General features: G+C 38.1%; 1 protein-coding gene across 2 annotated transcripts in view; it reads left to right on the forward strand.

The window, feature by feature from the left end:
• RELN (reelin) overlaps positions 1-26,467 on the forward strand; it is a 463,371-nt gene that overhangs the window by 296,287 nt on the left and 140,617 nt on the right. For both annotated transcript variants that reach the window (XM_037889192.2, XM_037889193.2), the window contains exons 12-19: positions 1,638-1,789; positions 6,420-6,532; positions 8,482-8,690; positions 13,429-13,557; positions 15,299-15,408; positions 21,341-21,407; positions 22,372-22,605; positions 23,202-23,363. In XM_037889192.2, coding sequence (XP_037745120.1) covers positions 1,638-1,789; positions 6,420-6,532; positions 8,482-8,690; positions 13,429-13,557; positions 15,299-15,408; positions 21,341-21,407; positions 22,372-22,605; positions 23,202-23,363 — 1,176 coding nt within the window. The remainder of the gene's footprint in view (positions 1-1,637; positions 1,790-6,419; positions 6,533-8,481; positions 8,691-13,428; positions 13,558-15,298; positions 15,409-21,340; positions 21,408-22,371; positions 22,606-23,201; positions 23,364-26,467) is intronic.

A 26,467-nucleotide genomic window follows, 5' to 3' on the forward strand; every position in this document is an offset into this window, starting at 1 on the left:
TTTTTTAAACGTCTGAACCACCAAAGTTCTTTCATCAGAATTAGATGTACATCAAACAAAAATGCTTTGCTACAGAATGTTTAAATTTATTGAAATGTAAACTAACCATACTTTTGCAGCCAAACAGATTAAATTCTTACAGAGCGCTTTGTTCTTCAGATGACATATTTATGTTTGTACCATAAAAGCATTTCAATAAATGTTAATTTGGTAGATTTTCAAATATTACTTTGTAATCTACTATAAGATATAAAGTGGGATTTTCAAATGCACTCAGTATAGGCCTAACTCTGAGGCCATTGAAGTCAATGTTTGAACTACAATTGACTTAAGTGGTAGCAGCACTGAGCACTTAAAAAAAATCACACCCATACATTCGGAAATAGTTTGAGGGGGTTAAAAAAAAATATCAGATATAAACTTGATCAACAATCCTGGTGGGGGTTACTGACAATTGTTTATTACTGGAAAGAAACCAGTACTTAGAAATTAGAAAAGGAGACCTTAGGTAGTTGTTAGGTTCTGTTCACTCACTTCTCACTGGTAGAGCTGGGCAGGAAACAGTTTTTCCATCCTGTGAGTGTTTTTGAGATTCTGAATTATTTTGCCATCACAAATCACAATGAAAATTTTCACAAATCAATCATTCAAAGACCACTTCCGATAGGGCCAACCAAGCATTTCATTTTGATCATTTTCAAACATTCCATCTTATTTTGACCTTTTTTATGTTTAAAAATTTTTTTAGTATAAATTAACTAAAACTTTGAAATGAAAAGTCATTTCAAACTGAAAAATGAAAGTTTTCATTTCTAAAATGTCAAAACAGGACTTTTTGACAATTTCTAAACTTATTTTTACCAGCCTATTTTTCAATCAGGAGATTTGGAAACCAACCCTTGCCTGTGAACAGTTTTAGTTTCAACAAACACCATTTTCTGATGAAAAAATGTTTCCTTGGAAAATTCCCGACCAACTATATGTACTGCCACTGGCTGGAAAAACAAAAACATGTTTTCTATTAAATGTGAGAAAAAGAGGAATCAAATTAAATTTTTTGAGAAGCATAGTATCTCTTTTTTCCTCTATTCAAGCACTGAATGAAAACTGTTACTCAAAAATGTTCAAATGCTACTCAAAAAGTTAAATAGAGGTCATCCCCTGTTATGGCCTACATGTTCAATGATTGCATAGTAGATATGATCAATGCAGTATTCCTTTTAAAGTTTCAGAGATGTTTAAATGTCTTCTAAATTAGCCAAAATGAAAATACAACAGAGGTTGCATTTACATTACATGTTATTTATTTATATAACACCAAAGTACTGAGAAAGGGTAATATTCAACAGCCAAAATAAATATCTCAACAACTTAAATAACTTTGTACAATTCTGCCAATTACTGTATTTTAAATAATATAATCTACAACTTCGCTGACATACATTAATTGTATGCTGTTTAAGTTGACTGAATTGAAGGAGCTGTTATTTTGTGGTCACTAGCATGTTTGAACAAACTGCTTTTCTTTATACCACATGAGGTTTGAAGACGTTTTTCTTTATAAAATAAACTGTTAGAAACATACAGGCTTACCCCTAGCAGGTATTTGACTCTCAACACATTGTTGATGTATTTAGATGGGACATATCTGGAGCTGTCATTGGTACTGAATGTGGAACACTGGAGTCAGGTTCATCTATGGTATTCCTCAGAGATGGAGAGAGAAAACTATGTACTCCATATATGGACACTACAGGTTATGGGAACCTGAGATTTTACTTCAGCATGGGTGAGTATGTACTTTTAACATATTTGGGACATGCAAAACATATCAGACTAGAATTTGAAAAAAAATTTGAAATCCTACAGTCTGAACCAAAATATGCTAAATATCTTCTAAAGATGATAGCTTTGAGTCATTCCACCTCCACGCTGGTGTGGCTTCTTTGATTTCAATAGATTAACACAGTGGAGAATCAGGCCCAATTTGTTCTGTCTGAAGTGGGAGTTGTCTCCAGGTGGGAGCTGTTGTGTTAATTTTCGAGAGAGAAAATGAGGCCATAGAGTCATAGGTGTTAACATAACCCAGTCACTGTCCAGCGTTAAACAAGATTCAGGGTTTGGTATACAGAGACCTCAGCCTGCTTAGTACCATAGCAAACACACCATTAAAAATCCTTTTAATCTTTTATTAAAAATACAGAAAAGAAGGAAAAACAGTTAATGCAATTGAAATGTAAAGTATTAAATAAGGCTTTCATTTTAACAACATCCCTTGTTCTCTTTTCCTGTAGCTGGAGAGAGCCTTTACCAGGAATAAAGCCCATTTTTGACAGTCTCTTAGGTGGCAATAATTGTCCTTCTGGAAAAAAGTGAAGTTAGTTGAGATAGGCTGAAGCTGTTGTTGTTGCTGTGTTATTAAAGTCCAATCCCCTTTTCTAGAAGACAAAACAGGACAAACACACATGAATGGGAAAGGAAAGAACAGCAAAGATAAAAATGCAACTTTTTCTGTCTCTGATGTTGACTTTCACTTGCAGCCTCACTGCTGGAAAAATACAGGCCCAGCACATGGTCTTATCAGCCATTCTGAGACCTGGCAAATATACATCGGTCTGTTTAGGGCATTCCTTTAAGCTGCCTCTTTCTGGTCCCAGGCTTACAGCAGTGTTGCAAAATATACAATCCTGGCCAGCTGAGCCAGACTCTGCTTAGACAGAAGGCAAAAGAAGAGGAATAAGAAAGAGAAGAAATAAGGTGGGGAAGGAAAAGGACACATGAGGAATAGAGCTTCACATCCTAGATGGCATTTGGGATTCTGCCAGAGCCAGTGGAGGTGACAATGTCATCTGGGTCTCTCTCTCTGGCTTAGTCTCGTCAGGACATTTCACAGGGAACAGAATGAAAAAGACCCACGGTCCCAGGAAACATTGGGGGGCAGCCATAATCATGAATCTCCTGCAGTCGCCAATTTTTTTCACAAAGTCTGTTTCTTTAAGAAATCCCAAAAGGGAGTGATGGGTGGAATAGGCCATCCCCTCATTATTTTGTTCATCAATCTCTCCTAACTTCTGACTTGCTGCATTTAATCCATTGATTTCTGGTTCCACATCTGCCTTGTTGCCACATATGATCTCAACACCGTGCTTCGGTTATATCGGCAACACCTTTTTGTTTAGACTAACTCAGTCATTCTGTATTTCACTTTTAATAATTTTTACAAATAACCTTATGTAACAGTCTGGGTTGGACTTCTGTTACCTTTTTCACATCAAAGTGTGCAAACATTTGTTATTCCAGGTAACCTAACAATGTTACAAACGTCCATCCACTTTCCCACAGTTAGGATCACAGCTGAGGAAGGCCTTCTAGGCCTCAATTATTACAACAGACCATGTCTCTGTTAACTAACCCACAAAATGGTTTCTGCTCCTGAGCTACTAAGCCATCCCCAGACTCATGAATAGCTGCCACAATAATGTCTTCCCCGAGGGTGAAATTCAATCCCAGAGCACAAGGTCCACACAGGAACTCCACAATACTGAAATACTATATTAAATGTTTAAGTAGTGCTGAGGATTGTGTGCAGGCCTTTTGCAATGGGAAGAATTTCACCCTGAATGGTTTTCTTGGGGGGCAATGGTAAACTAGCAAGAATAAAAGATGAAGTAAAAGCAAAAAGTTTCCTCTCCAAATAAGAAGGCTGCTGTCAGTACAACTGTATTAGGCATTCACTCTCACAAATCCAAATTCACACAAATGTTTGTTGGGTGTGGGGAAATCATCCAATATTTTGTTGTATTTTCCAGGAATTTAATGCGTACATGTATAAATAAAGGAAATTCCACATGAAATTTATTCTCTCAACACAACATTTGGTTTTTAGAAAATAGTGAAGAAAATAATGGGATGATAAAGGAGGAAGCATGGATTAAATTAATGACCTTCCAAAGCCACCTTTTGAGTCAACAAGAAAAAAACCCTTAATTCATTGATTCAAAGTCCTGTTGTAGTTACTCTGAATTGTCACACATCTCCCCTGTGTTACATGATTTACCAATAAAGCACAGGAAAGGGAGGTTGCCTTATTTCCAGGTCTTCCAGGCATTACAACACCTGCAAGAGAAACAGGAAAGAAACTTTGTCAACCTTCTGAACTTACAGGAGAGGCTGTCAGCTCAGCAAGAGTGGTGGAGAAATTGGGTGATGGCATTGAAAACATAAGCTATGCCTGTTTGTAGCTAAATGCATAATAGTGTAAATATTCAGGTATACAAATAAAGCCTCACAGAAGCAAGTAGAGCTTTCATAGTACAATGTAAATCACAGCAAAGATGTAAGCCTTATAAGGCTTTTCAGAACACCCTTATAATTGGCCATCTTTGCTTGACAAAGCAATTGAAGTGTTTTATATCTGAAATCTTACACACTATTTAAAAGAGCTTCCTCATCCTGTTTTTTAAACCAACCTGCAATGTCAGCCTGATACAGGAAAGCATGAAACTTCCTTTTTTCAGTTACAGATACCTTGTTTTAATATTCATTATCCAGGATACCAAATGGAGCTATGCCAATAAAATATACTACCATTAGCATCCATTGTTGTTTAAAGCCATTCTATCTCTATTGCAGCATTTAAAGAATATGTCCAGCCCAGATTTGCCTCCACAGCTGCTACTACATGAAAGCTTTACAAGTCTCTTGAGCTCTACAGATATGGAGATGCTGCCCCAGCTGAAATCCTGTTCCTTTGCAGGGGGAAAAACAAGTCACAAACTCTACCGTGTCCAGCTCCATTTGAGCCCATGTTAATGACATTAGGGAATAGGGGCACACGGAGCAAGATGCACAGTGCATTTTCCCAAGCAAATTCTTGCCTGCCTGCCTGCCTGCCTGTTAGCCAGAGAGGAAGAAGATGAATAGATTCATGGAGTTTAAGACTAGAAGGGACCATTATATCATCTCATCTGACCTATATATCCCATGCCATTAAATTTCACTGTTCCCCTATATTCAGCCCAGTAACTTGTGTTTGACTAAAGTATAACTCATGCTTAGCTAACTGTGCTTCCCAAAGTACCTAGGAAGTGCCACAACTATGGATAAATTGGGAAAGGGAGGAAGAAGGGGATGCGGCAACCTTTCCATGCCCAACTGAGGGTCCACTTCCTGAGGCAGAACTGCTTAGGACCTCACTGCCATAACAAGGCTTTGGGACACAGGACTAGCACCCTCTTCACATCCACGAATGCCAAGTATATTGGGAGAGCCAGCAATAAGGTTGCTATGTTAATTAGTTAACTATGTTAACTAGTATTTTTAATGTATATAGCACCTTTCATTCAGAGATCTCAAAGCAACTAGCAAATTCTAATTAGTCCTGCCAACAATCCTATGGATTATGTAAACATTATTCTCATTATACAGATGGGCACAGGGAGTCTTGCTGAACTTGCCCAGAGTTACACACCAGGTCTGTGAAAGAGGAAAATAACAAAGAAATCCTCCTGACTCCTAATCCCATTCTTAAACCACTACACCATGCTCCCTTCCATTGAGCAATGGGAGTTTGGCTGAGTAAAGATGGTCTCTCTTATTCCCTAATGAAAGTACTGTAAATTACAATTACAAATGGCATATCTTTTACTTCTCCACAATATTCACTAAGGGCTCTATTGTGCTAATATGTATCAGGAACAGTGTAGCACCACTCCAGTCAGAGCTCAGAGAGGCACAAAGGGAGGCAGAGAACGTATGGCTGCAACCACACCCATGAAGACAGTGCCTGGCATACACCTAATTAGCCTTGTTAGCTAATGGAGTGAGGGGGAAGAGGTAGGCTCCCTGAACTCCACAGGCTCCCTGAACTTCCCTCTGTATCCTTTGGAGAGGCTAACCCTGAACAGCCCTGCCACTGCCTGCTTGCAAGGACTATTCTTGTGCCCAGGGCCCAGTACAATCTTGCTATATGTCCTCTGTGTTTGCACAGCACCAAACATGATGGAGCCCTGAACCTGACAGAGACCTTTGGCTCTAACCAGGATGTAAATACTAAATAATAACAATGTACCGATTTCTACCAGAAACAGGAAATCAAACACTGAAAATGTGAATAGGGTGTAAGATGCACAGATACAAACACCACTTGTGGCATAACATTGTTTTTATTAAAATTTATTTCAATAAACTGATAAAAATAGTTACTTAGGCTTTTCTGTCAAGGCATTGATCTCCAGCATGGCCTATCTGATCGAATGGTTCTTATACATTATTCCATTGGGGCTTGTGTTCTTTTGTTTCAGATCTTAGTTTAATAATAACTAGGTGTAATTGTTTTCATAATTATGGGAATTTAATGTGATTTACTTCTAAATAACATGTGCTTCAGTTATTTTGTTTCTCAAATATGTATTGTAAAGGGGGAACTTGTGATTCTGGAGAAGCCCATGAAAATGATGTCCTCCTCTATGCAAAGATAGAAGGAAGGAAAGAGCACATAGCTCTTGATACACTGACCTATGCTTCTTATAAGGTAGGTGTTATAGACAAAGATAGACAGACAACCTACATTTTTAAGCCAATTTGACCATGCTGAGTATGGCATTCCACTGGGGTAATTCAACAAGAGCTTTTCAAGCAACTAACATGTACAGATCACTCGGTTAGAAAGCATCTGAGCATCAAAATTCTGCAATGCCCACTACTTAGCTCATTTAATGCCAGGATAATAGACTAAAAAGAAGGTAGCAGATAAGGAGGTTGGAAGCTTATAATTATTATAGCTATTTTTGAGCATGAGAGCATGCAGCAGCTAGACTGGGGGAATAGGAGTGTCAATAAAGGAGAGGTTTGTGGTGTCCGTGTGATCAGGTAAGCAGTCGGGTAGGCATGGTCAGTTTGTAAAGCTAGCACTGGGCAATAATTTTGCAGTCCTACTGTGACAGCGGATGTATCCTTTAAAAAGAGTGTGCTGTTTTTGTTGTCTCAGAAAATATGGGGCTTTCATACGCAATTTCCAAAGAGTTCTCTATTGTGAAAGGAACACCAGAAAAGTTCACCTGGGTTTTGTCAAGCTTATACAACACCAATCAAAATATGAGAAGTCTAGATGAAAGTTAAAATTAGAGCTGAACGAATAATGGATTTTTTGGTTGTCTGGCAATTGTGTGACCTTGCAGTCTCCTTTTTGATTGTTTAGCACAAGCAGACAGACTCCCTGGAATGATGACACAGGCATGAGCTCAGTAAACAACAGACAATGTATTTATTACAAAAAAAGGATACAGAGACAGCTCCATTCCTGTTGCTGGAAAACACTTTTGCCTTCTCACCCAGACAGCAATATTCACTCCTCAATTTCTTCTCAGGATTGCTTCCTGAATCAGGGGTCCTTCCTGCTATGAAGAGCCATACTATTTAGGGGCTGTCTGTGGATGTGCTATACACAGAGCCCTAGCCAGCACGGTAACTGGTACAATATTTGTATTGTGCTGTCTAGAAGGAAGAAGAAAAGACAGGGGTTACATATATACATATGCACACAACATTGTTACAAACTAAACTACAGCATGTTTATACATTACATTACATAGAGAATATTGTATTAAAGGTATAGTCTACTTTAAAAACATTTCTACACTTTTATCACTTTCTTTTGTTAACACCTAAGATTACTATAATGATAAAATTGAGAGAAAAAAATATTTCTTTTTTTCAGTCTGTTTACCTTATGTATTTGAAAGCACTTTGTGCTGAGTCAGTTTTGTTGTTTCACTGTAGTAAAGTTTCTCCTGTTTTTTGCATGGCAATAGGAAAGAACCTACTTTAAAAAAAAGGAAATTATTATTGTAAAAGAGTAGAAAATAATACGGGGACTCAGAGGCAGGGGTAGTATCTACAACTACATCTGGCATGCTTTTTTTCAAATGGACTACATTTACAGCTGAAAGTGTCCCTTTAATATATTAAAAAAGACTAGTCATATAGCTCCAGACACATGAGCTAAATTTCATCAAAAGAACATTTCCTTATATTTCAAACATGATATCTGCTCCAAATTATTCCATTCTATTTAAACCAGCGGTGCACTTCCATTGCATTTGCTAATGTGAACTGGAAGAGTTGAGAGGCAATACCCGTTCCTAACGCACCATCACTGGTAAACAATCAAGCTTAATTAATATTTTTCAGAACACAGAAGACATGGTCCCTTCAAGGTGTTTACAGTCAAATACCCTGATCATTGTAGGTGCTGAGCACCCCTGATTTCCAGGGTAGTGATGGCCATGCAGTGAGTTAAATGAGTTTTTGTCTAGATTCTTTTGTAGGGAGAGGGTTAATTTAATAGTCAACATGAAAGAAGCAATGTGGATAATGGGCTAGTATTGTTTGGCCCCTTTGAAATTATTGCTGCTATTTTGTAAACAGTACTTTTCTGTGTAATTTTTTATATAAATCTAATTAATTTAATTTCTGTTGAAGGTTCCGTCTTTGGCTTCTGTAGTCATTAGTCCGGAGTTGCAGACTCCTGCGACCAAGTTCTGTCTTAAGCAAAAGAATCATCAAGGGCATAACAAGAATGTCTGGGCTGTTGATTACTTCCATGTCCTGCCGGTACTCCCCTCCACCATAACTCACATGATCCAGTTTTCCATTAATCTGGGCTGTGGAACTCATCAACCTGGTAACAGGTACAACAGGCTAGATTTATCTTGCAACTAACCTGCTTTCTTATACTTTTTATATTATAGCATCTCTAAAATGATTTGGATATTTTTCCCAGAAAGAAAGAAGGCAATTAAAAACAACAAATGTAAACAGGTTTGAGGCTTGCATGCAGCATCTCACCTAGCACCAGTCCAGTCTTGTTCTCCTTGAAGCCAGCAGTTAATGGTTATTGACTTCAGGAGGAAGGACAACCATATGCTTAAGGCACTGGACTGGTTCTCAGGAGATGTGCGGTCACTTCCTGGCTCTGCAGTAGATACATTGTGTGACTATGGGCAAACCACTTAGGGCTTGATCCTGTACCAGTTGAAAGTCAATGGCAAAGCTGTCATTGATTTCATCAGTCACAGGGTGAGGGCTCAGTTTCTATTCTGTACAAAGGAGATATTATTGTCTTCCTACCTCACTGTTCAAATCATGCAGTTCTTATTCAGGTCATACTCTGACACAACTCCAGTGATATTAATATGACTTTTGCTGAACTAAGCATTAAGGACTACAGGATTTGGCTCTTCATGCTTTATTGGGTGAAGATATTGGGTGCAGTCAAGAACCTTCTTGTATCTTATAAAAAGAAATGTCAGTACATCATGGATTTCTCAAGGGATCAAGGTGTGGAAAAGAATAGTTTCCAAAATAGTTTCCAAAATAGGCTTGCACACACTCCATGTGGAAGAAGGAGCAATGATGTATGAGTGTGCTATTGGCAGCCCCGTTTACTAATCTTCCATAGATTATTGCTGCCAATAACATGAATAATCCACACCGGAATGGTGCAAAGGGTCCATCATCAGATCAGAGCTGTGTGGGCATAAACATGAGGACCTCACATCTAGGCCCAACTCTAGAACATTCCCCTCTGGCTTTTCTTCTAGAGGGGCTGCAAAGAGGTTTCCCCATGGAATCAGGGGAGGAACTTGGATAGAGAAAGGAGACCAACCGCTGCTCCATGTTTCCACTACTTTGGGTGGATTTTCTGGTGGTCATCTACATGCAATGACTGCTAGAATTTGTCCTGTCATATTTAATGGGTTATATTAGCAGTTGTAAGTATTTTAACCATATGTACCCAGCAATTTGAGAGCTAAATTTAAAATGATCCTTTAAAGGAAAGTTTTCTTTTAAAAATCATCATATTTATTATTACATCTGTATCACAAATTTTCTAGTGGAATTTTTTTGTTGTGTTTTTTATATGTTTTCAGATTAATTTTCTTCCCACTCACATAGCATTTCTAAGGCAGGAATGAGCTCCTTCACAATAAAAGAAACACTAGGTCTTCATAAGCCTGATTTGGATTTCACAAATAATTGGGAAGTGCAGATCTCCTGGCCTACAGTATTATTCATAATGTTTTCATTACTGGGAATGCAAGAGAATATGTGATGTGAATACAACCCTCCAAAGTATCAGTATAGGTAAATCTGAAATGAACTGGCTGAAACCTCATAAACCATTTTAATATATGTTTATAATATCATGGCAATAGATGTATAGTAAGACACTCTTTAAATAAAATCATATTCTCAGTAAATTATTCTGAAATAGAAAAGTCATAGCCCAGCAATGTGGTGTCAGGATGATGAACTGTGACTTTTTTAATCCTTCATTTGTATTATTTAAAATAGAGTGTTAGAAACAAATTATGCTTAGTAAATTACTCTACGTGAATATTTCAATAAAGCAGCAAATCTCTAATAAATGCTTTCTACATTACTTGTTGAAGGTTCACAGAATGTTAGAAATCTACACCCATTCTTGGAGTCATGTATTATAAACACTTTATTTTAAATAATAAACTGCAGTGAAATCATGCAAGGGTGGGGGGAACATTCTATCAGGAGCTTCATGGTTGCTGAAGTCCTCAATGAACATTTGTGGATATATTACAGGGAATGACACTGCATTGCCAGGAGATTGACTAGATCATCTGACACAGTGATACTGAGACTGAGGCTCGGGAGCCACAAGTGGCTCTTTAATGTGCCTCCTGCGGCTCTTTGCAGCACATGATATTAAAACGCTGTGTGATTTAATTATAAACCAATCTAAGTTATTAACCAATCAGGATGCTTTTCCTATGTTATTAGCCAATTGTAGAATACGTGGTCAGTCATTTTGCTGTGAGAATAACATATATATATATATATATATATAGGTAAATGAAATAATGAATTCATACTACTGTGGCTCTTTTGGATAATGTAGATCTCTAATTTGGCTCCTGAACCACTGAGGTCTGAATATCACTGATCTAATGGGTCTTCTCCTTGTCTGATTTCCATCTGTCTGTATTCACTGGTACATTTCAGCTGCTATGTGCAGCTTTGGAGAGACATAGTTTATGGCTCTGTTGTGTCACTAGAGCAGCTCTAAACATCTAGGGTGCTGACTCCAGGTGAGCATTACCTGCTCTGTCACAGTCATGTGATACCAATTGGGTAATGCTGTTCTCAGGGATGGCTGTAGTGACGCCTCTCCATCCAGCTGCTGTGTAGATAGACAGATGCACTGAGCAGTCCCCCCACTCCCTAATGCAAGACGTTGGTTATTCCTTTTATGACTGGCATTCAGTCATTGGGGGAAAGACTCTAATGACAGTTGGATCTGATAACTATCAGAGAGTGAAAAGAAAAAAGCATTAGGTGAATGACTAATATTGTCTCCCCTGTCTTCTAAATATATGCCTATCTGGTGATTGACAGTAGCAGAGGCCTTGCCCACACTGGATATTTTAAAAAAATAGAAAGAAGGAAAACCAGTCAGTCTCTTCAACAGTGAGACAACCCATTGGAGTTAGTCCAACCCTAAGGCTACTGCCAATCATAGAATCATAGAATATAAGGGTTGGAAGGGACCTCAGGAGGTCATCTAGTCCAACCCCCTGCTCAAAGCAGGACCAATCCCCAACTAAATCATCCCAGCCAGGGCTTTGTCAAGCCTGACCTTAAAAACTTCTAAGGAAGGAGATTCCACCACGTCCCTAGGTAACCCATTCCAGTGTTTCACCACCCTCCTAGTGAAAAAGTTTTTCCTAATATCCAACCTAAACCTCCCCCACTGCAACTTGAGACCCTTACTCCTTGTTCTGTCATCTGCTACCATTGAGAACAGTCTAGATCCATCCACTTTGGAACCCCCTTTCAGGTAGTTGAAAGCAGCTATCAAATCCCCCCTCATTCTTCACCACTCCCATGAGCAGTGTAACCTCAGGTGGAGATGGAGGGACAGATCAAAGACAAGAGGTTTCCTCAACAAGAGCACAGCTGAAATATCCCAATACCTGGGTGGGGGGGAACGATGGGGGGTGTTATCTCCCAGAGGTGTATGGAGACATTCTTTCCTCTGACAGGTTTGCCTGCTTTAGAGCTAGTATCCACAGCCTTGTGCAGAATGCATGGATGGGAGAGTCCTGGATATTTTGAGCTATATAGGGTTTTATATAATTTCCAAGTCAAAGCACCTATTGTATGCCAAAAATATTTCAATAGTGCTGTGCTACATGCTTGGGCAGTCAATCACTTGGCCTTTTAGTCCAGATAGCTCTGAGTGAAGGAAATATAAATAACATAACTCATTTGCTTTCTCAATCTAGTGACTCTCCCAAGGAAATAATTCATAAAATCTATTAGCAGTCAGATCAGTCAGACTCTCCTTCTTAATATTTTTCTTCAATACTGCACTCTGACTGGTTCTTACTAATAGGTAATACTCCTGGGGGAATTCTGCACCAAAAAATTAAAAATTCTGCACATAATATTTTAAAATTCTGCAAATTTTATTTGACAAAAATAACACTACATAATCATGCCAGTTTCAATTATTTTGGTAATTTATTTCAAAATACCTGTCAGTGAGTATGTGTGTAACAATATAGACACACAAAAATTCCCCCAGAAGTAGAGAGTTAAAGAAAACCCTCTGACAACCCAGTTCCTGTTTCTCTGCCTCTTCCCCCCACAAAAAAACCCACCCATGGTCCCCCCAGCCAATACACCCAAACACCCTACCTTCCAGAGCCCAGCCACAGGGTCCCCCCCAGCCCAAACACACATCCCCTACCCTTCAGAGCCCAGGGATCCAGAGGGAGAAACAGCCTGATGCTTGGTCACAGGCTTGTGTGAAGTTTCCTGTGCACCACCCTCTCCTTCCCTCAGAGCATGCTGGGAACTGCAGCTGCCAGGAACCCTCTAGCTCCCTCTCCCTCCCCTCAGCAGTGTCTTCTATGTGCAAACTGTACTCTGCTAGGTCCAGTGGAGCCTAATGGCAGCCAGCAGCTCTGCAGCCCATTTCTGGGCGGGAAAGGAAATTCTGCACAAAAAACATTAATTTCTGCAAAATTCTGCATTGCACAGTGGTGCAGAATTCAACCAGGAATATTGTAAGAGTAACATCAATCCCATTTGAATACAACATAAAAATAAACATGTAATGGCCAAATAAGGACTGCAATAATTGCTTTCACCTCTATCAGTTAAAGGTGTTCTTATATGGTTTATGTTTTGTTGTCTTTAAAATACTGAGCTTGCTTCATGTTTGCATTTACAGTGGTTTGTCCACAAAGGCATTTCATATTTCAACATCAGAGGTATCGATTATTTAGCAACCAATGAGTTTTAAAGCTTTTATATGTTGGTGCTACAAATGCTGATGTATTACATTTAGTCTGAGGTGAATACTCTGTTTGTTTGTGTTGTTAGTGTCTACTTGGAGTTTTCAACCAATCATGGCCGTTCTTGGTCCTTACTTCACACTGAGTGCTTGCCTGAGATATGTGCTGGGTCTCATCTTCCTCACAGCACCATCTATGCCTCTGAAAACTACAGTGGGTAAGAGAGTTCTGTGCAAAACTAGCAGAGATTCAAGACTACAAAAGGAAGTCAATCCTTTGTGACACTGGAAAGCAGTGAAGAAAGTGTCCCCATGCAACCTTTCATTTCTGATTAACTGGAGACAACAAGCAAAGGAGCTGGTTTTTCTGGCTGCCCAGAAGTGAAAAGTTATGTACCTCAGATTGTTTTTGTTGTATAGCAATATTGCTACACGAAAAAATACATACAAACATACATACATACACACACAAAATGAGGCAAAATTTACTTGACTTTTTGTTTTGATTAATCTATTAAATTATAAGAACAAAGGACTCTTCCACCTATGGCCATGTTTTACATGATCCTCATCTTTTACTAATTTGGAATTATGACATTTGGAATACAATGGAATACCTCTGGATTTCACTAGCCAAAAATTGTGATTATAAATATTTTGTTGGGTAGAACAGCATATAGAGGTTCAGCAAGAAAAAAATAGCCATTGACTGGCGAAATGTGCTAATCATGCATTAATCTAACAGAAGAAAAATAAAGGGCCGGATCCTGTTCCCAATTAAGTATGCTTGATGCTACTCTGCCAGTGCAACGTGTACTTAAGTGACCATCTGTGGATTCCTCTTGCATAGGGCAATCCCATGATGGCACAGAGCTGACATAACTGCTGTATCCCATCTTCCTTGTAGCCCTCAGAATAGAGGACAAGTCAGAGGCATGACCGTGGAAGGGAACATAGTTGGAGTGCCTTGATGGCCATTACAGTTGATCATAGTTTACAGCAGACAGGAGATGCTCAGATAATTATAAGGATGACAGCCATACAACTGCCTAGATGGGTAGAAGTTGCACTAGTGGCCAGAGCCATCCACTGCCTGCCCACCTCAGGATTGGTTGGCTGTAACAGTGGCAAATAGCAGCCTTTATCTCCTCTTCAGGTCCTGCTCCAAGTGGAGTTCAGCCAGATCCAAAGGCTTAACTCTATATGTAGCTTTAGAGAGGTCCACTGTCAGGGAAAGGTTCATTATACTAAGCAGTTCAAGGGCAGTATTAACTGTGATCATTTGAATAGAAACGACAGCATATTTTTGTTTGTTTCATTTTAAATGCTTTAAATAACATATGTAATGTATTAAATGTAATGTACTGAAATACCATGGGCCAAATTCTTCTTTGAGTAGCTGTGGAGTGGGAAAGCAATTGGGGCACTAGCCTGGGACTTGGAATTAACGATTAAAGATTTTTTCTTTCAGGAACAAATATTTAATATTGGGCTCTTCAATCTATCAGAGAAAGGTATAACACAATCCAATAAATGAAAGTTGAAGCTACACAATTTCAGACTAGAAATAAGGTATACATTTTCCATGGTGAAAGTAATTAACCACTGGACCAATCGACTAGAGTCATGGTGGATTCTCCATCACTGACAATTTTTAAATCAAGATGTTTTTCTAAAAAGATCTGCTCTAGGAATTATTTTGGGGAAGTTCTATGGTCTGTGTTATACAGTAGGTCAGACTAGATGATCACAGTGGTCCCGTCTGGCCTTGGGACCTATGAATCATTTACAGCATATAAATCTGTAGTAACTGCATTTACTTGTGAAAGCAGAATTTAGGCCCATATAAGTATAAAGTTCTTAAAACTCTTCAGTGTAAAATAAATATCAGCAATGTATACTAATATTTAACAACTACCATTTAAAAATGTGGGAATTTATGTGTGAAATGTATTTCAGGTGGAACCGAATAACTATTCCCCTTCCCAGTGCAGCATTAACCAGAAATACCAGGATTCGATGGAGACAAACAGGACCAATCCATGGAAATATGTGGGCAATTGATAATAGTTAGTATTCATACCTGTTATCATCATGTACCATTCAGGTACAATTTCCATACACAATTCCCAATAGACACATATTTCCCAATGTCATAAGGCTGGGATTTGCAGATTGTTAAACATCCATTTTATGTGCACTTGGTCACCAGTCTTTAATGAAGCTAGAGGGGAATTATATAATCTGAAAAGGCAGTGAAATCAGAAGATAAAATGAAGTATAGAGCTGCAGCGGGCAAAATGTAGATTATCTTTTTTTTTAATTGAAAGCTTTCTAAAAGTAAAATATTCATGATGAGGGGCTAATATAATATTTCTTCTGGCTGCTTAGATCCAGTTAACATAAGTAGGTACTACATTGTGCTATTAAGGATATGTACTGAACTTCCCTAAGTAACAACTGCAACATCTGGGATATATTATACCTGCTAGACACAGAAGACTTTAATAAAGAAACCCTGCCACCAGCACATGGAAGACAGCTTTTGCATTGTGTACAGTATTTGATAGGGAGAAGTACCTTCGATGATAGTACGTTTCTCTATTTCCATTTTGGAGGCTTATTTTTACCTAAATTATTTTCTAATACCTATAAATCTTTTGATTTAATTGTGCATTTATTTTGAAAAAAGCAAGGCAACAATAGGAGTCTTGCACTGAGTCACGCGGTATTAGATCTTACAGTCATGGAAAGGCAGGCTCAGTCAGGATAGGAATATTCAAAACACAAACAAGTACTTTGTGAATGCAAGATTTGTATATTCCTGGATTTATGCCTCATATATAACAATGACCATATATAAGGATGATACTGAGAGGGCCACAGCTAATTAAAAGAAACACATTCTGCTACAAACCAAGGTGCAGATATGTTTGTGGAGCACAGGAATTGTTTTGCTAGGTATGTAGGTAAAAATGCATTATATTATGAATGCATATTTTATAGTCTGAAACTTCTGGCTAAATTGTTGGGTGCCATAATTCCTAAGATGCTTTGACATGATATTAGGGAACAGCAAGATACAGCACATTTTAATTTTAAGCAAGCTGTGCTCCCAATATCATTACATTTTAAGTTTTACAAAGAAGCCCTTTGACATTTTGAAAACAGAAAAGCCTTTTGAAACTGCCAGGATATTGAAATGTAAAAATAAAATATTGAGCTAATGAAGTAGTTAATTTCCATCACTTTTTTGGTAATGCTATTTCCTTATTCCCATTAGTGTGATTTAGTATCATCTCAATATTCCCAAGGCAGTATTAATTCTCGTCTTGAATATAGTGACATTATGTCAAAAATTAAGCAAAATGAAGGGTAAGTCAAAACACTGATGTCTATGAAAAGTGAGTTACTATATAAGGAAATGCAAAATAAGCTGTCAGTGCAAGTTTCTGGAAACAACAGAATGATGCAGTCAATGCAAGTCTACAGAAATTTTACAATAGGAAGAAAAATGCAGGGTTTGGATTGTTAATTCAAAAATATTATTATCCCTCAGTATTACATCATGAAGATTTTTCTTCTTTTAAAAAAACAGCCTTCATAGCATATAAGACCTTTAAGTATAAAAAGGGGAAAGCTCCTGTCTAAAATTTATCTCCATGAGTCACCAATAAATCCTGATCATTAACTAACTCCATAGGTTTGGGTAGTCAGGAGTCTTGTTAAACCCTCTGCAGAATTCCTGCAGTTCTCTTTTGACTGTCCTTAAACTTCTTGCAGTGCCAAAGAGTGCTGTCTTCTGGAGGACAATGACTGTGATATCTTCCACTCCTAATGTGTTCTTGAGCTGCTCATCCATACCCTTAGGGATTGCTCCAAATGTTTCACGGATCAGTGGATCACTTTTGTTCTAGTTTTTCATAATTGTTCCACTTCGTGGCATAGCTCTTCATATTTAACTATCTTCTCTTCTTGTTTCCTTTTTATGTTTATCTGCTGGCACAGCAATGCCAATTAACATGGTCTTGTTTGTTTTCTTTTCTACAACCACTATGTCTGGCCTCAAGTATCAGGGGGGTAGCCGTGTTAGTCTGGATCTGTAAAAGCAGCAAAGAGTCCTGTGGCACCTTATAGACTAACAGACATATTGGAGCTTTCGTGGGTGAATACCCGCTTTGTCGGATGTCATGTATTCACCCACGAAAGCTTATGCTCCAATACATCTGTTAGTCTGTAAGGTGCCACAGGACTCTTTGCCGCTATGTCTGGCCTGTTGATAATTGTGACAATTGCCAGATCCCATAAAATCTTCGCCTCTTCATTCTCTAGAGCACTTTCAAATCAGTGGGTCATAATTTTGCATGTTTCGTTTAAATCCATATTTTCCACAAACGCTCCAGTTCAGACAGTTGGCAATCTCATTGTGTCTCTTCATAAATTCTCTGCCGGTCAGACTCCTGCAGGCGCTCAACAAAAGTTCCACCATCTCTTCTTTTTCAGAACACATTCTGCAGTTCAGGGAGCAGTTCTGTTGCCCAGTTTTGTTTAGAATGTAATCAACCCTTAATGATTGCTCTTGTGCAGTCGTAATGAGGCTCTCTGTCTCTCTTTTGAGGTATCCCTCTACAAGTCATAAGCTTGTTAATCTTTTATCATTAATGGCTTTGATCTCTCTCTATCGCATTGATTTCTCTGTAAATCTTTCTAGTCTTTCTCCTTTTTTATGTTTTCTTAGGCTGAATGCATCCTTGTCCAGCACTTGGTATAGCGACCACATGATCTTTTATTTTGGCTGACTCCTCATATTTTTGGATGTTATATTTTTCATTGTCAATTGCTTCCCCCACAGATAGCGGACCTTTTTCTCCATCATGTTGTCTGATGTACATCCTGGCCGTGTCTTGATTGATATCCATTACTCTATGCATTTTCAGGAGCTTTCTTGTTTGGATGTGAAATTTTTCTTCTCCTCTTGATTCCACTTGTTAACTCCGGCAGTGTACCGTAATACTGTATCACCCAATGGCTCAGATCAAATTCCTTGAGATGAGTTGTGTCTTTAGATTAGTTCTTATTCATCTGTAATACTGTTTCCCCACTTCTTCTTTGACTTCCTAATGTTGTAACTCTGTCAGTTCCATGAGGTATATGTAGGGGCCATGCTGAGAGGTATCTTGGATAATACCTCATTAACTTGTATGCTATCTGATTGTACCAGTTTGCCCCTCTTTACAGATGTGAATGCACATTTAGCCAAGCCAGCCCATAGCTTTATACCTTCACCAAACTTTTCTACGCATACTATCAGTCTCAGTATCTCCTTCTGTGACCATCCATATATTTTCAAATCATCCATGTACTACAAATGGTTAACTGGTTGTTGCTCTTTGCTGATATGATAATCACCATTTATCTCAGGCATCATCCATATCAGTGGCAGCATTGCTACCGTGAACAGCACTGGTGATAAGGAGTCCCCTTGAAAGTTTCCTCTTTTAATTTGGACTTCATCAGTGAGAGTTCCTTTCAGGTGGAGTTGAGTGTTCCCATTAACCATAGATTGCTGCAGAAAGAAAATCATCCTTGGATGAATCTTGTGCATTTTCAGTGTCTTGATGATCCACAAATGTGGGAGCCTACTGTGCTTTTTGGGAGGCTATCTGCACCATCTCTAAACTTTTCCTTTCTTTTTTGTTTTGCATATTCTGTGATCCTCCTGCTCAGCTTGAGGTGGTCTTTTGTCCCTTTCATGTTCACTGTACAGCCTTTTTGCTCAGCATTCCATTGTGAGCTAGAATGGCCAGATATTCTTTGCCAAAATTGCTATTAGAAGTTTTCCACATTGTTGGTAAACATGGTACTCGGTCTATAAGTCATATGATCACTCTGACCTTCTTTCTTCTTTGCATGAGGACAGTTCTCCTCAGCAGTGCTAGGGCTCAGTAGTGCAGACCTTATGCAGGCCAGACTCCCATTGGGAGTTTTGCCTGTGTAAGGACTACAGAATCAAGACCATGCTAAATATAAATATCCTACTGGTACTTAATGTTTTCCCTTGATACTATGGAGCTAGAAATAAAAAAAGAGCGCAGATGGTGCCAATGGTCTAAGCCCATTTTTCACATGCTTCTCATCATGTTCCCACAAATCTCTGCATTCTTCTGTTCTGTAAAGCCAGGAAGAAAACGAATATATGAAATTATTAAGGGCGTAGTCCTGCTCCTTTTGAGGTCAATAGCAAAACCCCGTTGACTTCAGGTGGTGTCAGGATTTCACCGTAAATCCATTAAACTATCATTAGTTTTAGAACAAAATATGCTGAATTTATAGTAATACAGTAAATGTAGTTCTGTCAAAGGGTTTTAAACACTGAGCAGTGTAGCATGCAGGCAAACTTATCAGCCAGCTATCAACTAAGTACCCAATCCAAAACCTGTTGAAGTCTGTCCTTTGGCATCAATGGACTTTGGATCAGGCCTGGAAAACCTGGTCTTCCAAGATGCTGAGTGCTCTTAACTTGAATAGATGTGGGTGGGATTGAAGACATTCAGCACTTAGTAGGATCCGACCCATATATGTTGACAAATCACCCACATTCACAGCTTGCCAGTTAAAAATGTAGGATGAAGAGAGAGAATAATTTCAAAGATTCAATACACTGACCTTTTAGCTCTCCAGACCTCTTTTCAAATATATATTAAGTCACACACAAAATCCAGAGTTCGACCCTCTTTAGAAAATGTTGCAAACCTTCAACTTCAATAAAGCTTTTCTGACATGATAAGAATGACATTCACAGCACAGCATAGGTAAGCCAAATAAATGAATCAAACAAGCAGATAACATAACACTATCCAGAGCAGAGTTTTTACGTCCAAAAAGGGAGGAAAGCTAGAGAGACTCCATGAAGTCTGCAGGGAAGATCGCTATTGCCGTCTGTTTTATGTGAAAAGAGCTCATACACTGCCACGATGGGGAGAAGTTCAAGAAAGAAAGAAGGAACTGATTGTCTCAATTTGGTCTCAGGTGGGTTTTGATAACATTCCAAAAGTCACTACACAAGTGCAGCAGCTCTGTGTAGCTGGTAGTCTGCTCAGGAGAGTCTTTGTGGCCATTCAGGATTATGATGCATTTACAGAGGTATGGCATAAGGGGATATTCCCTATGTACTTGCATTGTCCCTGGCTCCAGTTAATGCTACTAGTTTCCAAACTTCAGGCTTACAAAAATTTACCCCCAAGATAGCAAATGTATTCATTTGGATTATCCCATAAAAACCACACTGTGATGATCGCAACTAATCTTTCCTACCCTTTTATTGTATCACTGAATATGAAAAGCTACTCTTATGGAAGAAAGGTGAGATATAGTAGTGTGTGGTCAGGTGCCTGGAATGGTTATTCAGTGCATATGATTTTCATTTTTGTTTAATGCAAATGAAACATTAATACAGTTCTCTCACTAAAAATGCATGATATTAATATTTCCCTCTCAGGAGTTGGGGCCAGATCCCAGTGTCACTGAGTCCTACAGTAGTGTTGCCATTAATTTCAGTCAGAGAAGGAATAACTTCAAAATTTTGCAATACTAATGGGAGGCCTACATGCCCAAAATAGGGTGGGGGAAGGGGAAGGATAAGAAATGCCCAGACAAGCCAGCTACATCTATTCTCCTCTTTAGACATCTTTAAACAAAATAGGTGCATATATTAAAACATCTCCAGCACCTCAAACTGGGAGCAGACACAAATATGCAGCATCCAGTGTACAATAGGTTATCCATGGGTTTCCTTGATCTAAGTCAATATTTATTTACTCAATCCCGGCAGAGAGGTACCACAAAGGGCATCATTACTCCTTCAGGTAGTCCCATTCCTGTCTACAGAGAAACACTAATATCTGTTTGCAAGATCAGACCCATATGCTCAACAAGGTGTTGGTTATCTTTCTTTGTCACATAATATAACCTTTTAATTTAACCAGTTTCTTTTCTCTGCAGTTTATATTGGTCCATCTTGCCTCAGATTCTGCTCAGGGCGAGGACAATGTACTAGAAATGGCTGCAAGTAAGGGCTATAATAATACCAGAGTTGATGTGTTCACTTTTTGTCATTCAGTTTACTTTTTAAACTGAAAATTGAAATTATTTCCATTTCAGCCCTTGTAATTCTATAAAGGCTAAATGTAAAATCAGTTAATATAGCATCTGAAATGCATCAAATTATTAATACAATGTAAGTTTAATAGTAAATTTCTAAATGACTTTATCTAATAATTTTCTTTTATATTAAACCTGGAGAGGTTTGGACCACCTATTCATTTTGAAATGTACTATATTACATGCTAGAAATTACAATGATGCTTTTTTATATATTTTTTTTTTACTGGTAAATTGTGACTTTTCATTTTCCATTAAACTGTACCACTTTTTAACAGACTAGAATCTTTATATTAAGACCAAAAACAGCCTGGTTTTCAGAGGGGCAGTGATTTTTGAAAGTCAGGCTCCCTCAAGGTGTCTCGCTAAAACTCAAGGCTCTCAAAATCATTAGCCACTTTTGAAGATGATGTTCTAAATATTTTCTGGGTTCTGTTGTATTGTGTGGCATTAGCTGTAATCACATTTGATCTGTTACAGTTACATAGTAGCAAACTAATGATTTGACATGTGGCAGGTGCAGTATGATTTTAGTACCACAAACAAGAAGTAGACTATCTCTATATTTTTATTTTACAATATGTGGATATTGACTTCTATTTAGAGGAATAGCAACTTTTTTTGACCCAAAGGGTAAATATTGACCGAAACAAAAACATCATCCATAAGAATATTTTGAATACAGTATGACTTATTTTGAAGAGTCTCTCACTTTAGGTTTGAGAGAATCAATGGACTTTATTTTTAAGGTTTTAAAAGTTTACAACTGTTATGTTTGGTTGCAAAACTGTATCTTGATCTTCCACAGGGGAGAAAAAGGTTTAAAACATTTATTTGGGACTAATTATGTTTTTAATATATATTTCTTATAGGTGTGACCCTGGGTACTCAGGACCCGCATGTGAAATGGCTTCCCAGACCTTCCCCATGTTTATTTCAGAAAGCTTTGGGAGCTCCAGGCTCTCATCCTATCACAATTTTTACTCTATCCGTGGTGCTGAAGTCAGCTTTGGCTGTGGAGTCCTAGCAAGTGGCAAGGCATTGGTTTTTAACAAAGATGGAAGACGTCAACTAATCACTTCTTTTCTTGACAGCTCACAGTCCAGGTGAATAAGAAAGAATAGTAATGTGCTATAAACAAATCTAGAGACTATATTTGTAATAGAATTTACTGGTCCTTTCATCTTCACTTTTTGTTTCGTTTAACCTCTCTTGTGACATGAGCAAAATTATAGAACATTTTGTTTCATATTTTAATTTTGATTGTGTAGAATAAGCTATAGTCCTTTCATTTCCCCTGTTTTTTAAATAGCATGAGTATTAAACAGATATGGGGGCAGTTATTGTATAGCCAGGCTAGAAAATATGAAATGTTAATATCAAAACTGAATGTCAGAGCCAAGTGCTAATTAATTATGTATAAGGTTGTATTTATTTGACAGCTTGTGGCAGCTGATTAGATCCATTCAGTATCTCCTCCTCCCCTCCAGTGCCTAATAAATAATTAAATGCTGTAATGATTGGCATTTTAAAAATATATATGCCACATTGCATTACTTGATTGTAAAAACCATTTCAGCTACAAACAACTCATAACTGCTGTTTCTCAAAATTTGTCTCAATTTTTAAGATCAGAAAATGTGATTAGGAAAAAATGCTATATAAATGGCACCCTACCAATATTTATGTAATTCTGATCTAGGTTCCTCCAGTTCACTCTGCGCTTGGGAAGCAAGTCTGTGCTGAGTACCTGCAAAGCACCTGATCAGCCAGGAGAAGGAGTGTTACTACACTATTCATATGACAATGGGATTACATGGAAACTACTGGAACATTATTCTTATCTCAACTATCATGAGCCAAGGTATATGGATTATAATTTTGAAAAGTGATATCTAAAGACTGCTAATATTGTGAGCAGTAATTTGCAGCAGTATAGAGTATAAATACATTTGTACTGAGATGTAGGGGAACTAATTTATACAATCTATACTGACCAATTTATTGTGTTACGGAAAATCAGAGTATTCTGAGCACCATATGTATCTGAGTCTTGGACGTTGGCAAGGAAATTCAGCCTTAGCGTAAGCAAGTTGGCTTCAGTGTGTTGCATCTGCTTACACCAGCATTCAGTTTAGCTCAAGATTGCTTATCCCAAACAGAACTGAAGTTGTTTCCAGTATATTGGAAAGCTGAGCTAAGGGAAAATGAGGAGCAGATGAGCATCAGAGATTTTTTCTTCATACAATCAGCCAGTGCCACTTTTCTGTTGTTAACACAACAAATATTAAAGTCTACATCATCCCCTCCTTGGACAAGTTCAAACTGTGGTGCCAAACCTGCAGGAGGTCTAGGTATGGTTTGAAATGTGGGTTACTCCTTGCTAACTGAGCATTCTGTGCCTTCATCTCCCTCCACAAACATTTGCACCAATTCTGAACACATTCCTTTTTTGCCCATTCATATAAAAACAGATCGTTAGGAACAACCCTCCAGCTTACATGGCAGAACAAATGGGAGCAGTTGTGGAAGAGTAGGAAGAAAGTTTCACAGTGAATCTCTGGGCTTGCAACAGATTAAAGGAGGAGGAGAATAATGGCCTCAAAGAAGACCTCAGATTTGCTTGAACCAACCCTATCCCCTCCCATGGAAACAGTCACAGGAAGGGAAAGATTAAGATAAAATATGCACAGCATTAAAGCCACAGACATCCTACCATATAATTTGCTTGGGCTAGGAGTTTGTGGGCCCAAGAAGGAGGCGAGGGCATGGTCTGCCCATGAGGATGTCTCAAGTTCTTCAGGGAAATCCTGAAAATCCTGAGCCATCCAAACAGAAAGATGCCTCTTCTTTTTCAGCCCAGTTTATTGTACAGCCATGCTGCCATTGACTAATCATTCATGTTTGGCTACAGTTCAGGAAAGCACTTAAGCACAAGCTTAACATTAAGCTCATGAAAGCCCCATTGAACTCACTTAGGCACATGCCTGAGTGCTTTTCAGAATCAGGAACTTTTGTGCCTTTCCATCCTGCATCCTAGCTAAGCACTAAATAAAAATTGCTGCTATGGGTTCTTACACATCTATATGTTTTTCCCTAGTTGCTGACTATTGTTAAATTGTAATTAAAATGTACATTTATCAAACACAGATGAACCTATATCAAGGAAAGATTTGATTCACTCTTCCCACTAATGTAATAACTAGACAATAGAAAAGATGATTAAGAACATTACAATGGAAACAATTCTGTAACATTAAAAATATTTATTTGGAGTAATAGATAGTATACCCCATAAAGTGAGGGCAATTACTGTCTTTGATCGGATCTTCTTTATGTAGGCTTTAATTTCTAAAGTTTTAAATATTTCCTAGAGAGTGATTGTATAAACTCTAATACTAATAATCCTCCTTCAAAATTTTCTTTTGCTTCCTTTATTACGGTCACATATATATTTTATATGGTGCTGTTTCTAATTTTTAGATCCAAAATTACAAGTGTAGGATTTATATTTCCTCAAGGTTTTTAATATACAGTGTTATTAATTTTTTACAATAAAAAGGGCAATGCACGTCCCAGTAACTGATTTTAATCAAGTTTCATATATAAATGTAGTAATTTACATTGGTGCTGTCAACCTCTTATCGATTTGATCATCAGTATAAGCAGTTTAGTTTCTGTTGTTCTAGCGGCACTAAGGACTAAGCTCAACATGTACCCGATATATGATCGAAACATGCATGTTGTAAAGGTTTTCCCAAGTTTTTACTATTTATGGGAAGATGGAACAAATGCACAGACATGCAAACCTGAAGGTAATACTGACAATTATTATGATTAAGAACATGAAAAAAGCTTCACCTCTGTATGTTAAGTTGTCTAAAAATATCTACTTTTGGGTAACAGATGGACTGCTGTAAAGTTTGACCGTCAGTCTGTATCCAGAAATTTAATTAATCTTCAGTCATATGAAAAAATTACATATTTAATGTTCTGCTGGAAAGTGCATGTAATCTACTGCTATCTGACAGCAACATTTTTCTTCTCAGAAGAACAGCGGTGGTTTTTCAATATTAGGTATGCGCATAGCTTGAAAGAACGAGATCAGAGCAAAGGTCTCTCCGCTAGTTTTAAAATGATGGTGTGTGGTAATGGTACTAAGAACACTTTTCTTCTCTGCAGTGGAAAAGTCATCAGCAAGAATTCCCCTCCTTTTTTATCTATCTCTTGCAAATCAAAGTCAAACAAGAGAAGCTGTTGTAAATGTAAATACACTAGGGTTCTGCATGTTAACATATGCACTCCATAGCCTTTCAATGTTCTATTTGCCCCCTATAAGGGGGTGAGTAGTTTATTTTCACAGGCAAGTAATTAGTTAAGTTTTCCATTATCATCAATATATTAGTGATGAGTATAGTTACTACTTTTAGGATTTTCAGTTACTGCTACTGCCAGCTAGGAATAGCAACTACTTATGTGAGTTGAAGAGATGCAGAAGGAATTAAATAGCAGGCATCAGAGTCAGCCACTAAAACAGAAATGTGTCCAGGGTTCTAAGAAAGTCCTACTTCATGCAGGCAGCTGCTCAGTGCTTCATGTTGTGTGCTGAGCAGAGTGTTCTTTAGTGGCCCATGAGTTTGATCTCTCCTCAGCTTACTTCATTTTTATTGGCTTGTAAGAAACAAAGTATCGTGCTCAACAGCTCTTTCAGCTTTCAGTGGAAGTTCAGCTCCTAACTACCATCTGTGCCTTGAAAACTCTACCCTGAAGGTTGTAGGTTTGATACTCCTTGTGGACAAGGATTTCTTTGGAGGGGAAAGGGCTGGTTTTGTGGTTAATGTACATGAGAGTTAGGAGATCCAGGTCTTATTCATGTCACAGACTTCCTGTGTGACCTTGTGCAAGTCACTTAATCTTTTTGTGCCTCAGTTTCCTCATTTGTAAAATGGGAATAATTGCTTAGGTTGA

Source organism: Chelonia mydas, chromosome 1 (assembly GCF_015237465.2).
Source record: "Chelonia mydas isolate rCheMyd1 chromosome 1, rCheMyd1.pri.v2, whole genome shotgun sequence".
Lineage (NCBI taxonomy): Eukaryota > Metazoa > Chordata > Testudines > Cheloniidae > Chelonia > Chelonia mydas.